This window comes from Anneissia japonica, unplaced genomic scaffold (genome assembly GCF_011630105.1).
Source record: "Anneissia japonica isolate Jap-2015-1 unplaced genomic scaffold, ASM1163010v1 scaffold287957_len1322810_cov207, whole genome shotgun sequence".
NCBI classification, from domain to species: Eukaryota; Metazoa; Echinodermata; class Crinoidea; order Comatulida; family Comatulidae; genus Anneissia; species Anneissia japonica.
The window spans coordinates 1,233,870-1,254,254 of NW_022683022.1; the positions used below are offsets into that span (position 1 = coordinate 1,233,870).

General features: G+C 35.9%; 1 protein-coding gene across 1 annotated transcript in view; it reads left to right on the top strand.

Annotated features, from left to right (window-relative positions):
* The first annotated feature begins 10,785 nt into the window (after positions 1-10,785).
* Positions 10,786-20,385, top strand: part of LOC117122679 (organic cation transporter protein-like) — a 16,686-nt gene continuing 7,086 nt past the window's right edge. The window contains exons 1-4 of the mRNA XM_033268400.1: positions 10,786-11,216; positions 18,673-18,776; positions 19,420-19,574; positions 20,202-20,370. Of these exons, the coding sequence (XP_033124291.1) occupies positions 10,836-11,216; positions 18,673-18,776; positions 19,420-19,574; positions 20,202-20,370 (809 nt within the window). The 5' untranslated portion in view covers positions 10,786-10,835. The remainder of the gene's footprint in view (positions 11,217-18,672; positions 18,777-19,419; positions 19,575-20,201; positions 20,371-20,385) is intronic.

The following is a 20,385-nucleotide window of genomic DNA, read 5'->3' on the forward strand; positions in this document are numbered from 1 at the left end:
GAATTTCTCTTTCAACAATTTTTGAAATATGGCAAACCACGGAGATGGGTCTATAGTTAGTCATCGTCTGCTTACATCCACTACCTTTATAGATAGGTGTTGTTTTTGCGAGTTTCCAATCCTCAGGAACAATACCCAGCCTAATAGACAAATTTATTATAGAGGAAAGAGATTTTGCAATATATTGGGAGGCAACCCTAAGCAATTTTGAATCAAAATTCTGAATATCCAAATTACTGCTTTCGGACAGACCTGAAAGGGCATTTTCAATATTTTCATATACATAAATATATACAAGAACTATAGTCATACTTGGAAGGATTTACGCTGTAATAATGTTCTAATTAGCCGGAGGCACTATTGTAATTTATTTGGCAAAGTGTCCTCATAAATGTTACTTCCTCAGTTGAGTTTGCAGCCAAATTAAAAATGTTTAGCATTATTGTTTTCAAGATGTAATTATATTGGAAATATGGAAGGTACATTAAGTTTTTTGTGACAAAACTTGTACATTAATTATGAGGCCTAGAAGAAAGAGCGTATTAGGATAGCAATGGAGGAAACGCTCTATAATAAGAGTACAGTTGCACAGGAAACGTCTCAGGAAGAGTTTGTTTTGAATTTATACTGAACCCCCACCCCCTCAATGTTGTAGGCCTATCTGCAGACCCCTACTGTTCTTCATCAGAGGCTGTGTATAGGGGCTACTTGCTGAAGGTCTTTAAACCCACCCATAGGATTAATTTGATTGTCATTGGATCGGAGCGTCCGTGGCCTCGATCAATTATGCAAAATAATAGATATTTACTGAAATAGATTGAATTATTATATAACAGTATAAACAAAATTGACACTATTGAAAAATTATTTCAGTGAATTTGGTATTGTATTAAATCATTAAAGCAGGCCTAACTAGGCTTTAAAACGTATGAGCACGTTAAAATATTTATTCTTTGCACACTTAGGCCTGTATAATCCAATTTAAACACTATCATTAATTGAAGTATTTCAAACCATTACTGCTTCTATGATATGATTGAGAACTAATCAGATTTATGTAGATAACGACAAAAAAAATTAGCGTAATTATAAACTATGAAATCATAAAATCTCATGACTCATGGTATGAAGGCATAATTATTATAGGCCTAATTTTAATTGGGAAAATCATTTACAGATTATGGGCAACGACACCCAAAAACACAATATCATCATACAAGGACGGAGTTCGGACACAGTCCTTGCGACATGCATTCGTATTAGATCTCGTGGGTGACTATGTTCAGAAGGCTGATTTTTTAGATGGTCGTACTCTGTTGTTAACCTAGCCTTACATTCATCCCCTTTTCTCGCATCTCCAATGACTGGTTGCATCTCTCTGCTTATCAGGGATATATGACTATCCTTCATAAAGAAGTCTCCGACTGCCTCGTTCAGTTGAGACAAACTCCATGGTGAACGAATGGACATATGACAAAATTTTCAGGCCTCTCAGTTTTTATATACCACAGAACGGGCTGTAGGGTTCACAAATGTAAAAATCTACCACAAATGTAAATATAACCACAAATGTCAAAACATTCTACCCGCAAATGTCAAAATAACCCCAAATGTCATAACATGTCAACCACAAATGTAAAAATAACCACAATTGTAAAAACAATCGCCCACAAATGCACGAATCTGTATAATCACAAATTTAGAAACATTTCACTTACAAATGTAAAAATTTCCATTTTTACCTTAAATGTCATAAGATGTCAACCGCAAATGTAAAAATAACCACAAATGTAAAAACAATCGCCCACAAATGAAAAAAATCTGCTTAACCACAAATGTAGTAAAATTTCACCTACAAATGTAGAAATTTCCATTTTTACCTCAAATGTCATAACATGTCAACTGCAAATGTAAACATTTTCCTAAACACTTAAATCCTTAAAATATTGAAAAGCTATAATTAACTGCTATAGTAAAGCAGCTAAAGCACCAACTTGCGCATTTTAGTAGAGCAACTAAGGGCAACGTTGTACACTTTATTACCAAAGCATGAAACTTGGTACAAAATATCTTTAATATGTGTAAATTTAAAAAAAAAAAGTTTTGCTCCAAGTTTCTGACTCCTGATAAGGCCGTCATTAAAATGACCGCCTCTAAAAGACGGGGTCCATATATCTTGGCAACGAAAAATCGCGCAAATTATTGGCACATACATATTTTTATTTGCTCTAATGTAGGATTTTGTCCAAAAATGATATGAAATGGCATTTTTTACCTTTGAGCCTACATGACCCAAGCATGTCCACATCTCCAAAACTGTTAGTCATAGAGAGTTTTTGCCTCAAAGTGTTCAGAACATGCATGTTTCTATTTGCTAACGTAACATTTTGCCTAAAAGTGACCGGAAATGGCATTTCTGACCTTTGACCCTAGACACCTAGCATATCCATATCTTAAAAAACGGTTGGCCATAGAAACTTAATTTTGTCTTCAATTTTTTCAGAACATGCATGTTCCTATTATGCAACATGTTGTCCCGAAATTAAGTTTATGGCCTTTGACCCTAGGTACCCTGTAGGATATTTATATCTCCATAACCGTTGGTCATAAGTTTAACCTCAATTTTTTCGGAACATACATTTCTATTTGCACTAATGAAACATTTTGTCTAAAATTGACCGGAAATGAAATTTCTTACCTTTGACACAAATGACCCTATAGCATATCTATACCTCTATTACCATTGGTCATGTACACCTAGTTTTGGCCTAAAATTGTTCAGAATATGCATGTTGCTATTTGAACTACTGTAAAGTTTTGTCCAAAAGAGATTGGAAATGACATACGTAACCTGTAGCTTAGGCATATCTCAGAATGGTCTCAAACTATTTGGAACATACATGTATCTCTTTTCTCTAATGCAATATATTGACAAAATGTGACTGGAAATGACATTTTTGACCCTTTAACTCTTATAACCGGAATGTAGATGAGAACATTGTACCTGTCTCTTATACACATCTTACAGTTGCACAGGAAACGTCTCAGGAAGAGTTTGTTTTGAATTTATACTGAACTAATAATAATAGTAATATGAAGAAGGCACTTGTAGACTTCAAGCGCATAATGCAAGAAAAACTCCTTTTTGCTTCACATTATAAAATAAATAAAATATTTAGATAAACAAATGCACACACAAACACACACAAATAAAACACGAAGATATGGCACAACAAAATGAATATGTGGCGATCAGCCACGAGCAGGGCGCCCTCTGGAAGAGAGGGCTGTATTTATGAGATGAAGAGGAGAGGATAATAAAAGATGGACGATGGAAACACATGTGTCTGTCTCTGTGTGTGATCTTTCACTGTGTATGGATGTCGATTATTGATTCGGTCCTGGCAGAATCGCCACAAACACTGTATACCGAATCTCTGAGGGGTCACCGTCAGCACCCTAACCCAATCCCGGACCCTATCTAGGTGGATCGAGTAAAGGAATGAGCATGTTCCCTTCCAGTACAGGACATTTAATTTGTGATGCTGGCCAAGACCGGAGTTCCCAAGAAAAAATGCAGGCAAAATGATATTGTGTAGCTATACATTTTTTAGAAGTTTTTAACTAATTAATTCGTCGGGTAATGTTGCAGATAGCATGATAATATTCGAGAAGACTGTTTTCTAGAAGTGAGATGATGCAAAAGCGAAGGATCGATCATCATAAAAAGTTGTGTTTGTCTTACGCATAACGATCCTTGATTGTGATGATTATCCTAATCTACATATAGATTATATTGAATTGTAAATAATTGTGACCCAAAACTGCGAAATGGCTGTAAACTGGATCACCAGGTTTCGAGAAAAGAGGCCAAATAGACAGTATAACATGTAATTTGAGCAAAGTATGATTATGTCATAAACATATAGTATTACCTTTAATCTTACCATTTTATTCAAAACATGAATATTTCAACCCGTCCTCGTGTCTTCTTCAGCATATATATATATATATATATATATATATATATATATATTCTATCTGTTTTATCCAATAAAAAAAAGTTCTTAATAATGTAAGCATAGGTATCTAAGGACAAAACAAACACAACATGATTGTCTAAGAGCAATCACGTGATATAATCTTTTCAATTGGTTGCTTGGTGTTTGTTTACTTCCGGCAATCGGTTAGGATTGGCAAACTTAGCATAATGTTGATCTAAGAAGGTTAATATATATATTTTAAAAATCTTATTTAATTAAATCCCTGCCGGCGCACTCCGCCCCGCCCGCTTATTTTCATTAAAAACTATTAATAAACCCAGACGAACCATGAGAATCTTACACAAATAGTGAAACACCTTCAAGGGTAGCAGCGTGATGCATCACTAACAGGCCTATTTGACTGTTATCCGTTGCAAATTATCACAGAACCTTTCTGGTCCCCTGGCCTCCATTCATGATGGTCCACTTCGTTTTCATTAGTCCTAATGTTATTAATCACTCTAGAATTTTTCTACCACCTATTTTATGGCTGTTTAGAAAAAGAAAAGAAAAATAAGACCTCTTCAGACGTACAGTAGACCATTGAAAACGTATTCACTACACAAACTCAGACCCCAAATAGGTAAATGAAAACTATCAGATACTAATACGTTTATTAGTACTCTATATTTATGTGATTTCTGAATAAACAAACAGTATATTTATAAAATAGCAAAATGGTCACAGAGCCAGACTAGACCTACTGAGAATATTTCGGTTCCTTGCAGTGACGTAAATCCAAATGTATTCATGAAATCATTCGAAATCGTGTACAAAATAATTGAACAAACTTTAAAGTTTGTTCCAAAAGTATTTGTAGTGCGATTGTACTGTGGTACGAAGCTTACATAAATGTATACCAAAATGAAGGAAATAGTTTGGTAAACAATCATCTTGCCCTCTGGCAGTAAAGCGGATCAGAAATGATGTAGATTGCGGTTGAGTATATGAAACCATCCCCTTATCCCAAGATAAATGGGATGTGGTTATGGCTAACAACATGTCTATAATGAAGTATGGCCAACTAACCTATGTACTGAATAAATAACTTGAAATAAACTGTTTTATTTAAACAAATGTTTGTCAAAAGAGTATAAGAATTAATGTAATTTGATATTTTTGTTTATTATGCAGTCATAATAATAATGGAAAAGCAAAAAAAAATATTAATTAAATTTTATTAGTCGCACCCTTAAGGTGGCGTCTCTACCTTACAAATCAATATAAGGTATTACAGCTGCATGCTTATCATATAGATTATAGAAGAAACGTTTTTTTCTTGTGTTAATAAAACAAAAATAATATTAAAGGTCAGATATAGTGTTTCTCATGATTTTATATTGTATTGTATTTATGCTCCCTGTTATTTGAGTTCACGCTGTTGGGTGAAATAAAATAAATAAACGATTAAGTAAACTGTAAGTAAATTTAGGAAGAATTTGAAGTCAGATATCAGATATATATCCGTTGACCATAGGACAAAATTCTTCATTAGAGCCTATAGATTAGACCATAATATACAGATATGTATAATCATTCTGGTTATCTAGGGTCAAAGATCAGAAATGTCATTCCGATCACTTTCGGACTAAAAGCAAATATATACATATACAGTATTTTCACCAAAAAAACGTAAAACTCAAATTAGGTGTCCATATGACTAACGGTTATGGAGATATGCATATGCAACAAGGTACCTAGGGTAAAAGGTCAGAAATGTCATTTCGTGTCACTTTTAGACAAAACGTTGCAGTTGTTTAAATAGCAACATGGATATTCTGAAACAATTTGAGGCCAAAATTAGGTCTCTATGACCAACGGTTACTGAGATAACTACGGCGTACCTAGGGTCAAAGGTCAGAAGCATCCTTTCCTGTCACTTTTGGTCAAAAAGTTACATTAGTGCAAATAGAAACATGCATGGTCTGAACAATTTGAGGCCAAAATTAGGTCTCTATGATTAACGGTTATAGAGATAGGGTTAGGCCTATACTGCAAGTTTTGTAGGTCAAATTCTATAAAGTCATTTCCGGTCACTTTTGGACAAAACATTGCATTAGTGCAAATAGAAACATTAGACCAAAATTAAATCTCTACGATTATCCGTTGCCAAGATATATGGATCCCTATGGGCCTTATAATTCAAATTGGCGGCCATAGTAGGCGTCGGAAACTCTTGGCAAACAACTTTTTATTTTAATCTGCACATATCAAAGATATCTTGTGCCAAGTTTATACTATGGTAATTAATAACGCTTATGCTACTAACGGTTTAAATAGGCCTACTACCGGTCAGATGTAAGACGAAGCAAGCAAATATTAAGGTAAGTCATGTTTATAGAGGTCAGGAATGCTATAGTAAGTCATGTATATAGGAATTAGAATGAATTAGAATGAGAGAGTGATATTTTAATGAGTTGTTTGTTTGTTAAGTGACGGATTTCCCCAAGCAATGTAAAGGGCTTCTTTTATTTTAAGTTGATAAGTGTTGTGGGCGGAGTCAAGAATATTAAAACAGTCTGAATTAGATGTGTTTTGACATTTAGCAGAGTTTTGAAGATGTTGAAATATGTGTGATGACTTGTCCCGAACTAAATGCTCCTTAATCCGTGTTTCTACGTGTCTATTGGTCTCGCCAATATACACGGAGTTACACCCCGCGCAAGTAAATTTGTAGACAACTCGGGCTCGGAGATTAGTTGGGACATAGTCTTTTAAGTTTAAAAAAATTGATAATTTATATGACTTGAAAGCAAGTCTGACATTAATGTTAGAGCAATAATTTTTGACCATAACGTTAATTTTTTTAACTTAAAATAAGAAGGTTGTGTTTGCGTTTTAGGAGGATCCAAAGTGATGGGCGATAGTTTTCTGTTCAGGTAGTTATGTATTGTTTTCTTAATTAATGAGATCGGATAACAACGTCACATACATATAAACTGGGACTTCTACGCACTCTAATAGACCGTACATTCAAAATTAACAACACATGGTTGGGATTTCATAACGATTTAAGAAAACTTGTACTCATTTTTCAAAGAAATTGTTATCCGATCTCATTAATTAATAAAACAATACATAACTACCTGAACAGAAAACTATCGCCCATCATTTTGGATCCTCCTACTATTCTCCGCCTACAACACTTATCAACTTAAAATAAAAGAAGCCCTTTACATTGCTTGGGGAAATCCGTCACTTAACAAACAACAACTCATTACAATATCATTCATTTTAATTCCTATATACATGACTTACTATAGCATTCCTGACTTCTATATACATAACTTACCTTAATATTTGCTTGTTTCGTCTTACGTCTGACCGGTAGTATTTAAACCGTTAGTAGCATAAGCGTTATTACCTGATGATGACGTGGGACACGTCGAAACATGTCGTTTATAAGTTACATTTACTTTATTAGATGCATTACTGCGTTTGTATTACCGTACTATGGTAATTAAGTGCACAGCTTGGGCCTTAGCTGCTCTACTAAAATGCGCAACTTGATACTTTAGCTGCTCTACTATAGCAGTTATTATTATTAATTAGGGTCTTTCAATATTTTAAGGATTTAAGTGCTTAGGAAAAGTTTTACATTTGCAGTTGACATGTTATGACATTTGAGGTGAAAATGGAAATTTCCGCATTTGTAGGTGAAATTTTACTACATTTGTGGTTAAACAGATTTTTTCATTTGTGAGCGATTGTTTTTACATTTGTGGTTATTTTTACATTTGTTGTTGACATGTTATGACATTTGCAGTTATTTGACATTTGTGGGTGGAATGGTTTGACATTTGTGGTAGATTTTTACATTTGTGGGCTCTACACCGGCTGATGGTTCATGAAAAAACAAGCCCCCCCCCCCCAATATTTTCACATGCTTTCAACTTGTCGGCGAAAGTTTGTTGACAAACTCCGACGCGCAAGCGAATATCTGAGCGCTTCTTGAAATGAATGAACAGAGTAAAGGAAAAAATATTCCTAGCACCGCTTGTGTGAAACCAAACTACGATGATCTCACCCGGACCCATCCATGAGAAACAAACCATTATCATACTTCAATCTTGTCGGCGAACTCAAATTCAGAGTTGAGCCACTATATTTTTCAACATATCGCCATTTGAAAAGGACACCGATTGAAGTCAATTCACACTTCAGGGCTTCCCAAACTGTGGGTCGCGACCCAAATTCAGGCCACGAAAAATTTCAGCAAGTCGCGAAAAAGCACCTATTTAGGAACAAATAAAATTAGGTTGTTTCTGTTACTAAAGTTCTATGAAAAAAGACTTAAAATCGTTAATAAATAAAACCACTTGTAAAATAATAAGTGACGTTATAGGCTGTTATTATTTTTAGCAGTATATTGTTCGTCAAATAAGTTTGGGAAATCCAATTGTTAAACCAGAAGAAGAAGGAGGAGAAGAAGAAGAAGAAGAAGAAGAAGAAGAAGAAGAAGAAGAAGCAGAAGAAGAAAAAGAAGAAAAAGAGGAAGAAGAAGAAGAAAAAGAAAAGGAAGAAGAGGGAAGGGAAGAGGAAGGAGAAGACGAGGAAGAAGAAGAAGAAGAAAAAGAAGAAGAAAAGGAAGACGAAGGAGAAGAGGAAGAAGAAGAAGAAGAGGAAGAAGAAGAAGAGGAAGAGGAAGAAGAAGAAGAAGAAGAAGAAAAAGAAGAAGAAGAAGAAGAAGAAGAAGAAAAAGAAGAAGAAGAAGAAGAAGAAGAAGAAGAAGAAGAAGAAGAAGAAGAAGAAGAAGAAGAAGAAGAAGAAGAAGAAGAAGAAGAAGAAGAAGAAGAAGAAGAAGAAGAAGAAGAAGAAGAAGAAGAAGAAGAAGAAGAAGAAGAAGAAGAAGAGGGAAGAAGAAGAAGAAGAAGAGGATGAAGAAGAAGAAGAGGATGAAGAAGAAGAAGAAGAAGAAGAGGGAAAGAAAGAAGAAGAAGAAGAAGAAGAAGAAGAAAGAAGAAGAGGAAGAAGAAGAAGAAGAAGAAGAAGAGGATGAAGAAGAAGAAGAAGAAGAAGAGGAAGAAGAAGAAGAAGAAGAAGAAGAAGAAAAGGAAGAAGAGGGAAAGAAAGAAGAAGAAGAAGAAGAAGAAGAAGAAGAGGAAGAAGAAGAAAAGGAGGAAGAAGATGAAGAAGAAGAAGAAGAAGAAGAAAAGGAAGGGGAAGGAGAAGAATAACTTTGAATTTAATTATGTTTGTTGAATCTTCCTTTATCTAGCTTTAATGCTCAGTCGCTATTAAAAAGAAAAAACTCTTCATCAAAATATGATTCGAAATCCCATTTTTTTTTTTGTCATAATACATGTCACTTAATTTTTGTTTTATTTAATAAATGCTTTTAACTAAAACCTCCCAACTCCTAGACAGTTCATTGCCTAAGTCAGAACAAAGCCCCCCCCCCCCCCACCCCAAGTAATAACGTGTCAGACAGTATTTAAGTGACGTATGTACATGTTTTCGTGCACCGTCTATATTTTATTTTGACTTATTGAATAGTTATTGTATTACAATATTGTGCAATTTTGTTACATAATTATTTTTTTAATGAATAAGTATTTTTTTAATTGTATGATCATCTATTTTTAAGTAAATTTCCTTATTTTTTAATTTGTAATTTTCTGTATCTAATGTATATATAAACAGATAATCAATTTGACTTTTTTTAAATTAAATTTGTATATTGCTAACTTAATTTATTCCACATTTATTGAATTGCATATAGGCCTACCCATTAATTTATTGATTTGCCTAGTTTGTACCATACTGTAATTAAACTGTAATTCATCCTGTGCTGATATATTTTGAATGTTATACGTGAATAAACAAAAGATACCGATCAATTAATATTGTAATGTGTCCTCCATTTGTATATTTAAACTTTACAGTATATTTTTGTAATACGTCGTATTCTGGTGCATTTCAAACATTTGAATATTATTACTTTAAAGTATAATGTGTACATTTAAATTTTTTCTTAAATTTGCATTAAAGTTACACCTGGTATCTTGTATCCTTTATTTCTTTTTATATAAGTTTGTACTAATTTTTTTTAAATGCCCTTTTATATTGCTTTAGTTATTACCGTCGCTTAATATTTAATGAAAATATAGATAAACAAGTGTTTATTATAGGCCTGTATTTAATATTTTTGGCAGAATCTTGCATTCCATGATTAATATAGGCCTATTGAAAGTGTGTCTGCATGTATGGATAACTATAAGTGACGACTTTCCATGATGACTACCCGTCCTCAACAAAACAAAACATCTGTCGAAGAAACATCAATCACAACATCACAAAAATAAATTGTCGGCGAAATGTCTGTGGGCGAATTGGTTGTCGGCGAATCGGCTGTCGGTGAATTTTCTTTCGGTCAACTATCTGTCGGCAAAACGTCCGTCGGCAAACTGGCATTCGGCGAAGAAATGTTCTATTTTAGAATGGCATGCCTCATATTGACTGTTAAATGGAACCTCTGCTCCAATCATAAAGTTTTTCTGTACAATATGAACGCAACTTACTCGTCCAAACAATCCCTTATTATGAAGCGCCCTGACTGCCTTTGCAGACGTAGTTTCGTTTGACCCATTTAACATGATTGGGCCGCATGGAATTGGGTCGAATGATTATTGGGTCGAATGTCATTGGTTCGAATGGTAATTGTGCCGGACGTAATGACCCGCACAGGCAATCAGGGCGTTTCATACTTTGACCTGCCACCCTACTGTGTTTGTGTGGAGGATACTTCAAACGCTAGTACATTGTCAGTACTTGAATTGGTTACGTGTAAGCATGAAGTTCGACGGCGTCTTCAAGTATACTGGAAAGTATGGTCGTTATCACAGGCAAATTACACATATTGTTTGCCTCGTAATTATCACGAACACTTTCACGAATATTTCTACGGTGTTTTTAAATGGAACGATGGACCACTTTTGTAAGGATACTGACAACACAACGAATACAAATTGCAGCGCGTCCGACTACGAATTCGGTATAGCGAACAACATCTTACCCCCAGACGACAAAAATACCCCATTCATCAATGAAACCATGTGTAGGATGTACACAGGAGATGTGGATGGTGTTAATAATAATGAAACAGAGCTAGCAAGTTGCGAACATGGATGGACCTACGACAGATCTATGTATAGGTCTACTATTGTGTCAGAGGTAGGCGAGTAAACTTTTTTCCCTTTAAACTAAACTCACGTATCCAGGGGTGTGTATCTGTCTCTTATACACATCTAGATGTGTATAAGAGACAGATACCATTCCGGCGTTATTGAACTTGTCCAAACTATCATTGTAATATAATTAATGCTAAATAATAATAATAATACCCCACCACTTTAATTTTCCTCATTTTCGTACTGGTATGCGGGAGGGGTGTAAATGTAGGTAACGATTGCTCTAAAACGGCAGATTGTTCGTGGAAATCCCTTGGTGGGGTTATGATGTGATGCCCCCTCATTCACCGCATCGAAGTTAGAGTGGGACCGGAGGTCCCGTTTAATAGCCCCCACCACTTTAATTTTCCTCATTTTCGTACTGGTATGCGGGAGGGGTGTAAGTGTAGGTAACCATTGCTCGGAAACGGCAGATTGTTCCTGGAAATCCCTTGGTGGGGTTATGATGTGATACCCCTCATTCACCGCATCGAAGTTATAGTGGGACCGGAGGTCCCGTTTAATAGCCCCCACCACTTTAATTTTCCTCATTTTCGTACTGGTATGATTATGGTGTGATAATTCTTCATTCACCCCATCGAAGTTAAAGTGGGACTGGGGGTCACGTTTAATAGCCCCATTTTAAAGAATTTCCACTAAATTTCAGGTGGGAGGAATTTTAAGGCGGGAGGGGTGTAAATTTGGAGAACAATTACTCGAAAACGGCAAATTGTTCCTGGAAATCCCTTGATGGGGTTATGGTGCGATACACCCTCAACCCCCCCCCCCTATCGAAGTTAGAGTGGGACCGGAGGTCCGGTTTAATGGCCAAACCTTTTTATAATTTTCACTCATTTTTATACTGTTAAGGGGTGTAATGTAAGAGTAACGATTTCTCAAAAACGGCAGATTGTTCCTGAACATCCCTTGGTAAGAGTATGGTGTGATTCCCACTCAATCACCCTAACAAAGTTAGAGTGGGACAGGAGGTCCGGTTTAATAGCCCACCATTTTATAATTTTCACTAATTTATAAAATGTTGGAGTGTAAATATAGGTAAAGATTTATTGAGAACGGGAGATTGTTCTGGAAAATCCCTTGGTAGGATTATGGTGTGATACTCCCTGATTCATCCCATCGAAGTTAAAGTGAGACCGGGGTCCCGTTTAATAGCCCCATTTAAACAAAAAATTCCACTAAATTTCAGGTGGGAGGAATTTTTAGGCGGAAGGGGTGTAAATTTAGAGAACTTGAATTACTCGAAAACGGCAGATTGTTCCTGGAAATCCTTTGGTAAGGTTATGGTGTGATACCCCTTCAATCACCCCAAAAGCGTTAGGAGTGGGACCGGAGATTCGGTTTAATAGCCCCATCATTTTATAGTTTTCACTCATTTTCATACTGTTAGGGTGTAAATGTAGGTAACGATTTCTCGAAAACGGCAGATTGTTCCTGAAAATCTCTTGGTAGGATTATGGTGTGTGCCCATAAAGTGGGACCGGGGATACCGTTTATTAGCCCCACTTTCAAAAATTTCCACTAAATTTCAGGTGGAAGGAATTTTTAGGCTGGAGGAGTATAAATTTAGAGTACAATTACACGAAAACGGCAGATTGTTCCTGAAAATCCCTTGGTGGGAGTATGGTGTGGTACCCATTCATTCACCCCAACTCAGTTAGAGTGGGACTGACGGTCCGGTTTAATAACCCCGCCTTTTTATAATTTTCACTCATTTTCATACTGTTGAGGGTGTAAATGTAGGCAACGATTTCTCAAAAACGGCAAATTGTTCCTAAAAATCCCTTGGTAAGATTATGGTGCGATAACCCCTAAATAACCCCTAACAAAGTTAGATAGGGACAGGAGGTCCGGTTAATAGCCCCACCTTTTTATAATTTTCGCTCGTTTTCATTATGATTTGGGTATAAATGTAGGTAACCATTTTTCAAACCGGCAAATTGTTCCTAAAAATCCCTTGGTAGGATTATGGTGTGATACCCCCTCAATCACCCCAACAAAGTTTTTGCCGTTTTCAAGCAATCGTTACCTACATTTACACCCCTCCCCATACCAGTACGAAAATGAGTCAAAATTAGAAAAAGTTGAGGCTATTAAACGGGACCTCCGGTCCCATTCTAACTTCCATGCAGTGAATGAGAGGGTATCACATCATAACCCCACCAAGGGATTTCCAGGAACAATCTATCATTTTCGAGAAATTGTTACCTACATTTACACCCCTCCCGCAACCAGTACAAAAATGAGTGAAAATTAAAATGGTGGGGGCCAATAAACGGTAACCTTGATGGGTTGAATGAGGGGGTATTACACCATAATTCCACCAAGGGATTTCTAGGAACAATCTGCCGTTTTCGAGCAATTGTTACCAAAATACACCGATCCCGCACAGTACAGTATATATGAAAATGAGTGAAAATTATAAAAAGGTGGATCTATTAAACGGGACCTCGGGTCCCACTCTAACCTCGATGGGGTAAATGAGGGGGTATCACTCCATAATCCTACCAAGGGATTTCCAGGAACAATCTGCCGTTTTCGAGCAATCGTTACCTATATTTACACTCCTCCCGCATACCAATACGAAAAGGAAGAAAATTAAAGTGGTGGGGATATAAAACGGGACCTCCGGTCCCACTCTAACTTCGATGCGGTGAATGAGGGGGTATCACATCATAACCCCACCAAGGGATTTCCAGGAACAATCTGCCGTTTTCGAGCAATCGTTACCTACATTTACACCCCTCCCGCATACCACTACGAAAATGAGGAAAATTAATGTGGTGGAGGCTATAGTAAACGGGCCTCCGGTCCCACTCTAACTTCGATGTGGTGAAAATTATAAAAAGGTTAGCAATAATTATCTACATTTACACCCCTTGCGCAGACCAGTAGGCCTGTTAAAATGAGTGAAAACTAAAAAAGGTGGGGAAAACGTGAGCTCCGGTCCCTATCTAGGCCTAACGTTGATATGAGTTGAGGGGATAACATCATAGGCCTAAGTGATTTTTAGGAACTATCTGTCGTTTTCGAACAATATTGTTCCCAACTCCCCTCCGATTGTCCCGACCCCTTCCCCTTATCTCGCCATCCTTTAATTTTCATACCGTATTAATGTTACCCATCCACCCACCCCCACACCTTCTATTCCCTCAGCATTGGTCAATAAAACTGTGCTTCGCCGCCGCACCCACGGTGAAGTAAATAGTGAAACTGCAGTCCAACGCGATCGTATCTTATCTGGATTGTTGGCTAGAATTGTGGGCTGGCTTGTTGGCTGGCTTATTGTTGGCTAACTTGACTCTTGATTTTATACCTCCATGCTTGACTCAAGTAAATACCAAGCAGTGACAGGAAGTAAGTAATTAATTTACATATCAATTGGAGCTAAGCAATAATTAGCCCTTATTGCTTAGCTCCACTATGGCTCCACACAGTAGGCCCTATTGATATGTAAATTAATTACTTACTTCCTGTCACTGCTTGGTATTTTCGTTTTTAGTTTTTTCAATTTACTTGATCTTGAGAATGGTTCCATGATGGACCCGAAACGTCGATCTTTCTTGTCATTAAATTTTGTTTTGAAATTATATAGTAAGCGTCTCTTAATTCATTATTTTCTTTCATTCAGAAAAAAAAAATCTCATTGAATTGAAAGTCCAGCTATTGTTCACGTTTTTAAGTAATAACACTTTAATAATAGCCTACGTTTAGGTGAGTGATTCTATATTGCTGTCAATTTTGTACTTTATAGGAGATTTACATATGAATTCTTAGGCAGGATTTTTGCAACGAAACAATCAAATTTAATCGGCTCATATTCACTGCAGGGAAGTGACATTCAGAAGCCTTTGTTATCGTTTAGACTCGCTCATTTTATGAGGGGTGATTAATAGGCCTACCTTTAGTTTTTATGCATTGTTTGAGTCTTAAATATTATTATTAACAGTATTACTGTACAGAAGATGATAATGGTGGTACAATACAACAAAGTTGGCTTAGATGCCTACGTTACGTAATCGTGTCCTTGTAATCCAAGCCGACTTTACCGTTAAGAAAGTTAATTTACCGTTATTCTAGTAAAGTTAAGTCACTTAACTTAAGTGACTTAATTCCTTTAACTAGCTATAATTGAGTGGTTCACGTCGAACTTTTAACTAGTTAAGTGGATGTATATCTAGATAAAAGTTCGACGTGAACCAAGCTTCAGTAAATGTTGACAACATATTACTTAATGAGGATGTAGAATGTGGAAATGAATTTCTGTCCGTTAATGCCGTTAATAATGTAATATCCGTATAATAATAACCGTATGTTTTAGATCCTTGTGTGCCTTTAAATTTACAATCAAACCATGGGACCTATCTTATTAATAGGTCCATGATCAAACAATAACACTCAATAAATGTTGACAACATGTTACTAATAATGAGTATGTAGAAGGTGGAAATGAATTTCTGTCCGTTAATGCCGTGAATAATATAATATCTGTTTTTTTATCTGCCTTTGATAATGTTTTTTGAATTGGCGCGTTATAAATTTCTGCATATTATTATTATTATTATTATTATTATTATTATTATTATTATTATTATTAAAGAACTCAGAATGTATGGGCATTCCGAGAGCGGCTAAGTTTAGACCCCATACCAAGGCCCTATGTGTGATGAGTACCCCGACTAAATGTACTCCGGACTCATATTTGTGGAATGGTCAGAAAAAAACTTTGTCCGTCCCTCCTGGCTTCAGATTATCGGGCCCGGCAATTATTGAAATGGGACCCGTCTTCATATCGCTACGTCGTTAGGTATGTCCGGGAAGCCTCTCTGCTTTAAGACTTAGCATCGTCATTTACCAAATAATCAAAGTTTGGTCTAAAATCCTGGTATTCAAACTATGGGACGCCGCCCCAAAATAGGTTCGCCAAATTATACATTGTAGTGTCCCCGGACGTTCGAACAAAATCCCAATTTAAAATACCCTGTGGTTATTAACACTAATTGGTCGAATGAACATTATTCATTTCATTTCATTTATTTATTTGACCAAAAAAAAAAACAATACAAGAATAAGAACAAACAATAAAACAAATAATATAAATATAATAAAATAACTTGATACGAACGAAATTTATTTGAGTCCCGCATTTTGGTGACATTAACAATATTAACGTGTATTCGGTGTCCGACACAAGGAGTGGATAATAATAATAGGCCTAGCTATGTATGATTACACAGTCCTTGAAGCAAACACCTAAACTCTAAAAGCACTTTGGGCCATCTTACCTTACCTTAAAATATCTCCCCATGAACCCTACCATTTTATTCCGGGACCCTGACAGAAGTTTTGGGAGCCCCGTTCGAACTTGGACTCCTGTCTGCAACATTTTCGGAATCGTCACTGTCCATAGCACCCTCGTGTATCGTTTTTGCTTTAAGCCTTTTAGCACCCTTATGTACCGCTCTTGCTTAAAACCTATTAAAGTCTATTAGCCCTTTTACAAATCCTGCTTAGCACTCACATGTTCCTATTAGAAACCCTATAGGCCTATCTGCCTGTATAATACGAGAATGTATGATAAAAATAAACTCATAAAACATAAAATGTCTTTATAGTGGCGTATTCAAGGAGGCCCAGCCGGCCCGCGCGCCCATACCACTAAATTTTTAAAATTAAAAAAAAAAACAAGAAAATTTTGAGTCCAAGTCCAAGATTGCCATTTCGGGCATTTAGAGGTACCATAACCATAATTTGTCTCACCTCAGCCCAACCATGGTGGGGCTGAGGTAGAATAGATCTCGCTCCATCTGTGAAAGTCCCTCTCTGGCCCCCTCTATTTCGAAATCCTGGATCCGCCACTGGTCTTAAAACCAAAGCTACACAAATGTAAACCAAATAAAAATAGAGTGGAGTTGAATACCTTGTGGTCAAATGCCTGCCTTCTAATCCCAGGCTCCTGGGTTAAATTTCTGTGACAGCAGGACTTTTTATCTCCCGACCAAAAAACAACCTCATAAAGAAACTTCGCTGATAAAAACATCACGTTATTTCATTTATTTAAGATGGGTCCCTGAATATCAACCGACTTTCTAGCATACGCTGGAATGGTCACCCTCTATAGATATGGTTTAAAGAAGAATGAATAAATATCACTGCTCTGTTCTCCGACACTTCGTGGTCTCCAAATGAGCGAATAGACCATGCAGGGCTCGGTGTGAAAGTAATAATAATAATAATAATAATAATTCTGGAATTACCGTATATAGCGCCTCGCGTAGTAGTAGTACCTTATTTCTATCTTAAACGTCGCTAGACATTTGAACAACAATAGCAAACTATATAGTAAATGTATGATGAAAATTAATTCAAAATGCAGATTATGGTATGTTTTTTTGGGTTTTTTTCGTTTCTGGATGAATTTAAGCATTTTTCTTATTGATGTTGGACGTGAGCCAATTTGAGCTGGCATATTCAAGCAATTACAGCCGATATAGATACTGTACTAGTGAATGTTAGAAGCAGATAGCAGAGGCGCTACCCCCTGAGAATAATAATAATAAAATCGACTTTCTGGCTTGGCCAAAACTTTCTTTATAAAGTAGGCTTAAGTGTACAATAGTAGTAATTTTTTTTTACTTTTGTAACAAATTACTCATGTTTGTGTCTTCTACGACAAACCTACGATTCAAGATTCAAGATTTTATATAATGTCATAGGCCTACATACAAGTACATTACATGAAATCTGTTTTCTAAAGTTGGGAATACGTGAATGTACATACAGTGCATAAAATACATAAGAGAATATCCCATAACTTGCAGTGTCGTTGTGCTGAATTGCGCATGGGCGTGATCCGTGACCTTCAAGAATTTTTGGTTTTAGTGTTTGTGAACTTGAGCAACTTGTAAGTCCTATTCATTAGAGAAGTTAAAGCACATAATGCAAGATTCCACCCACCCTCTTCATAACGATATTGTAATAAATAAGCAATAAATCAGGTAGAGTCAGACTTATTCAGAATAGCCCCAACACAAATAGATTTAAAACTTCATTCATGTTTACTGCAGTCAACCTTTCTAATCTCAATTACACCAGATAGGCCTAGTCTTTCATCATATTTATTGTACTTGCTGTATATATTGTAGGAATTTGTTGTATTTAGGTGTGCTTTCTTTGATGTAGGCCTATGTTCTTTTCACCCGAGTATGCAATGCAATACACATCTCAAATGTAACGAAAGTTTATTTTGACAGTAAATAGCATATCATATCGTGATCAGCTTCCTGTTGTGATATCGTGCTGAAATACGGTAGGCGTACTCGTCTACTACACTCGGACGTTAAAATTCGAAGTTGGCTCATTATCATGAAGGAGAATATAATGTACTTATCACATTATTTATTTATTCCGCATTCATTGTCGTTTTTGTTTTCGTCATACAGTTCGACTTGGTCTGTGAAGATAGTTACAAGGTCTCGTTGGCAGCTTCGTCGTTTCTTTTTGGGTACTTTTTTGGATCAATCGTGTTCGGAGGAATATGCGACTAGTGAGTTAATTTGAAAATATTGTAAAATGCTGTAAAACATACAATCAAAGAGCATTAAAAAAGACAAATTATCAAATAATTGTATGAAAAACTCAATAAAGTTTAAAATAAATGTAGGCCCTATACATAATTAAATAAATAAATATTATAAGATATTAATATTAATCGAAGTCATTATTTAGCGAATTGTTTTACAAAGAATACGCAATTCGTGTAGCTAATGTAATGACCGTTCCGCTTAAAGCCAGGCTCCGGAGGAAAACACATTGATATGTTATACAACTGATATTTCTAAGACACAAAAAGCATATTTGACTAAAAACCTGTGAACGGTTAATGAGATACAGGTTTTTCAATATTTAAAAAAACTGGGGGGATAGGTGGAAAAGGGTGGATATGCCCCTTTTCCTTCAGTTTTTAAGTATTCAAAAATCTGTATCTCACTAACTGTTAATAAGTTTTCGTCAAATATGCTTTTTGTGTCTTAGAAAAATCATTTGTAGCTTAAGTTACAGCATATCAAAATATGGCCTGGCTTTAAGTGTGTGACGCTTTAAATTTTATCTTATCCTACCTACACTATATTAGACCTGCGGGTTGTAACCTTGCCTAATAATAATGTTGATTCTTTTTGCATGTGCAGCTTTGGTCGGAAACGAGGAATCCTAATTGCACTCGCACTAAAGATTCTCATGGGAACACTTTGTGCCATAGCGCCCTCATACTGGACTTACTTTGTGTTCCGTCTGCTGAATGGAACTATGAACATAGGCCTGTATATCTCTGTATTCGTTTATGGTAAAGTAATGATCAAAGTCAACTTTTTTGTAAAAGGTGGCTACGTCTTTAGGCTCTGGCGGTTTTCTTGCAGAACTTATTGTAGTCTCCTTCCATACAATTACTTTGTTTCAATAACTGTATTTTATACTGAATCTTGTATTATTTCAATTGTAGGGAAAATAGTATATTTGATTTGATGTGATTCTAGTTAATGAAATGTATGCGTGATATGAACCACATATCATTTCTTAACATTTTCAACTTCCATAACGCCAAAATACTTTCATAGAAATGCACTGTTACCATTCTTGTGCCTAATTTCTTATTGAATATTAGGTCAAATAGGTTAATATGGTCGAATGGAACTGTTTTATACTTCAATAACATTTGCGGGTTTGAATTCCGAATAATGTGCAAATTTCATTACATTTCTTCATCTATGATTATTTTTATTCATTTCTTTACTACATAGAACCTATGGATTTCAGTGTTGTTCTCTAAAAATATAAGGACTTCCAGTTAATGCGCTATTTAAATGCGCTGTTTAAATGTTGACGTAGTGTAATAAATGACAGGATACACTGCACCTAAAAACACTTATTATACCGAAGTACTTTAGATATTTCTTTATATCTGAATTTTTAGTGACTGAGTTTGTAGCCCCGTCCAAACGTGCGATGATATCAGCAATTGCGTATGTGTACTGGAGCATAGGGTTTCTGTTTCTTGCCGGCATTGCATACTTCGTGCGATCGTGGAGGACTTTTTATCTCATTGTCAGTCTATCACCGGCACCATTGTTAATTGTGTATCTGTAAGTACTATATAT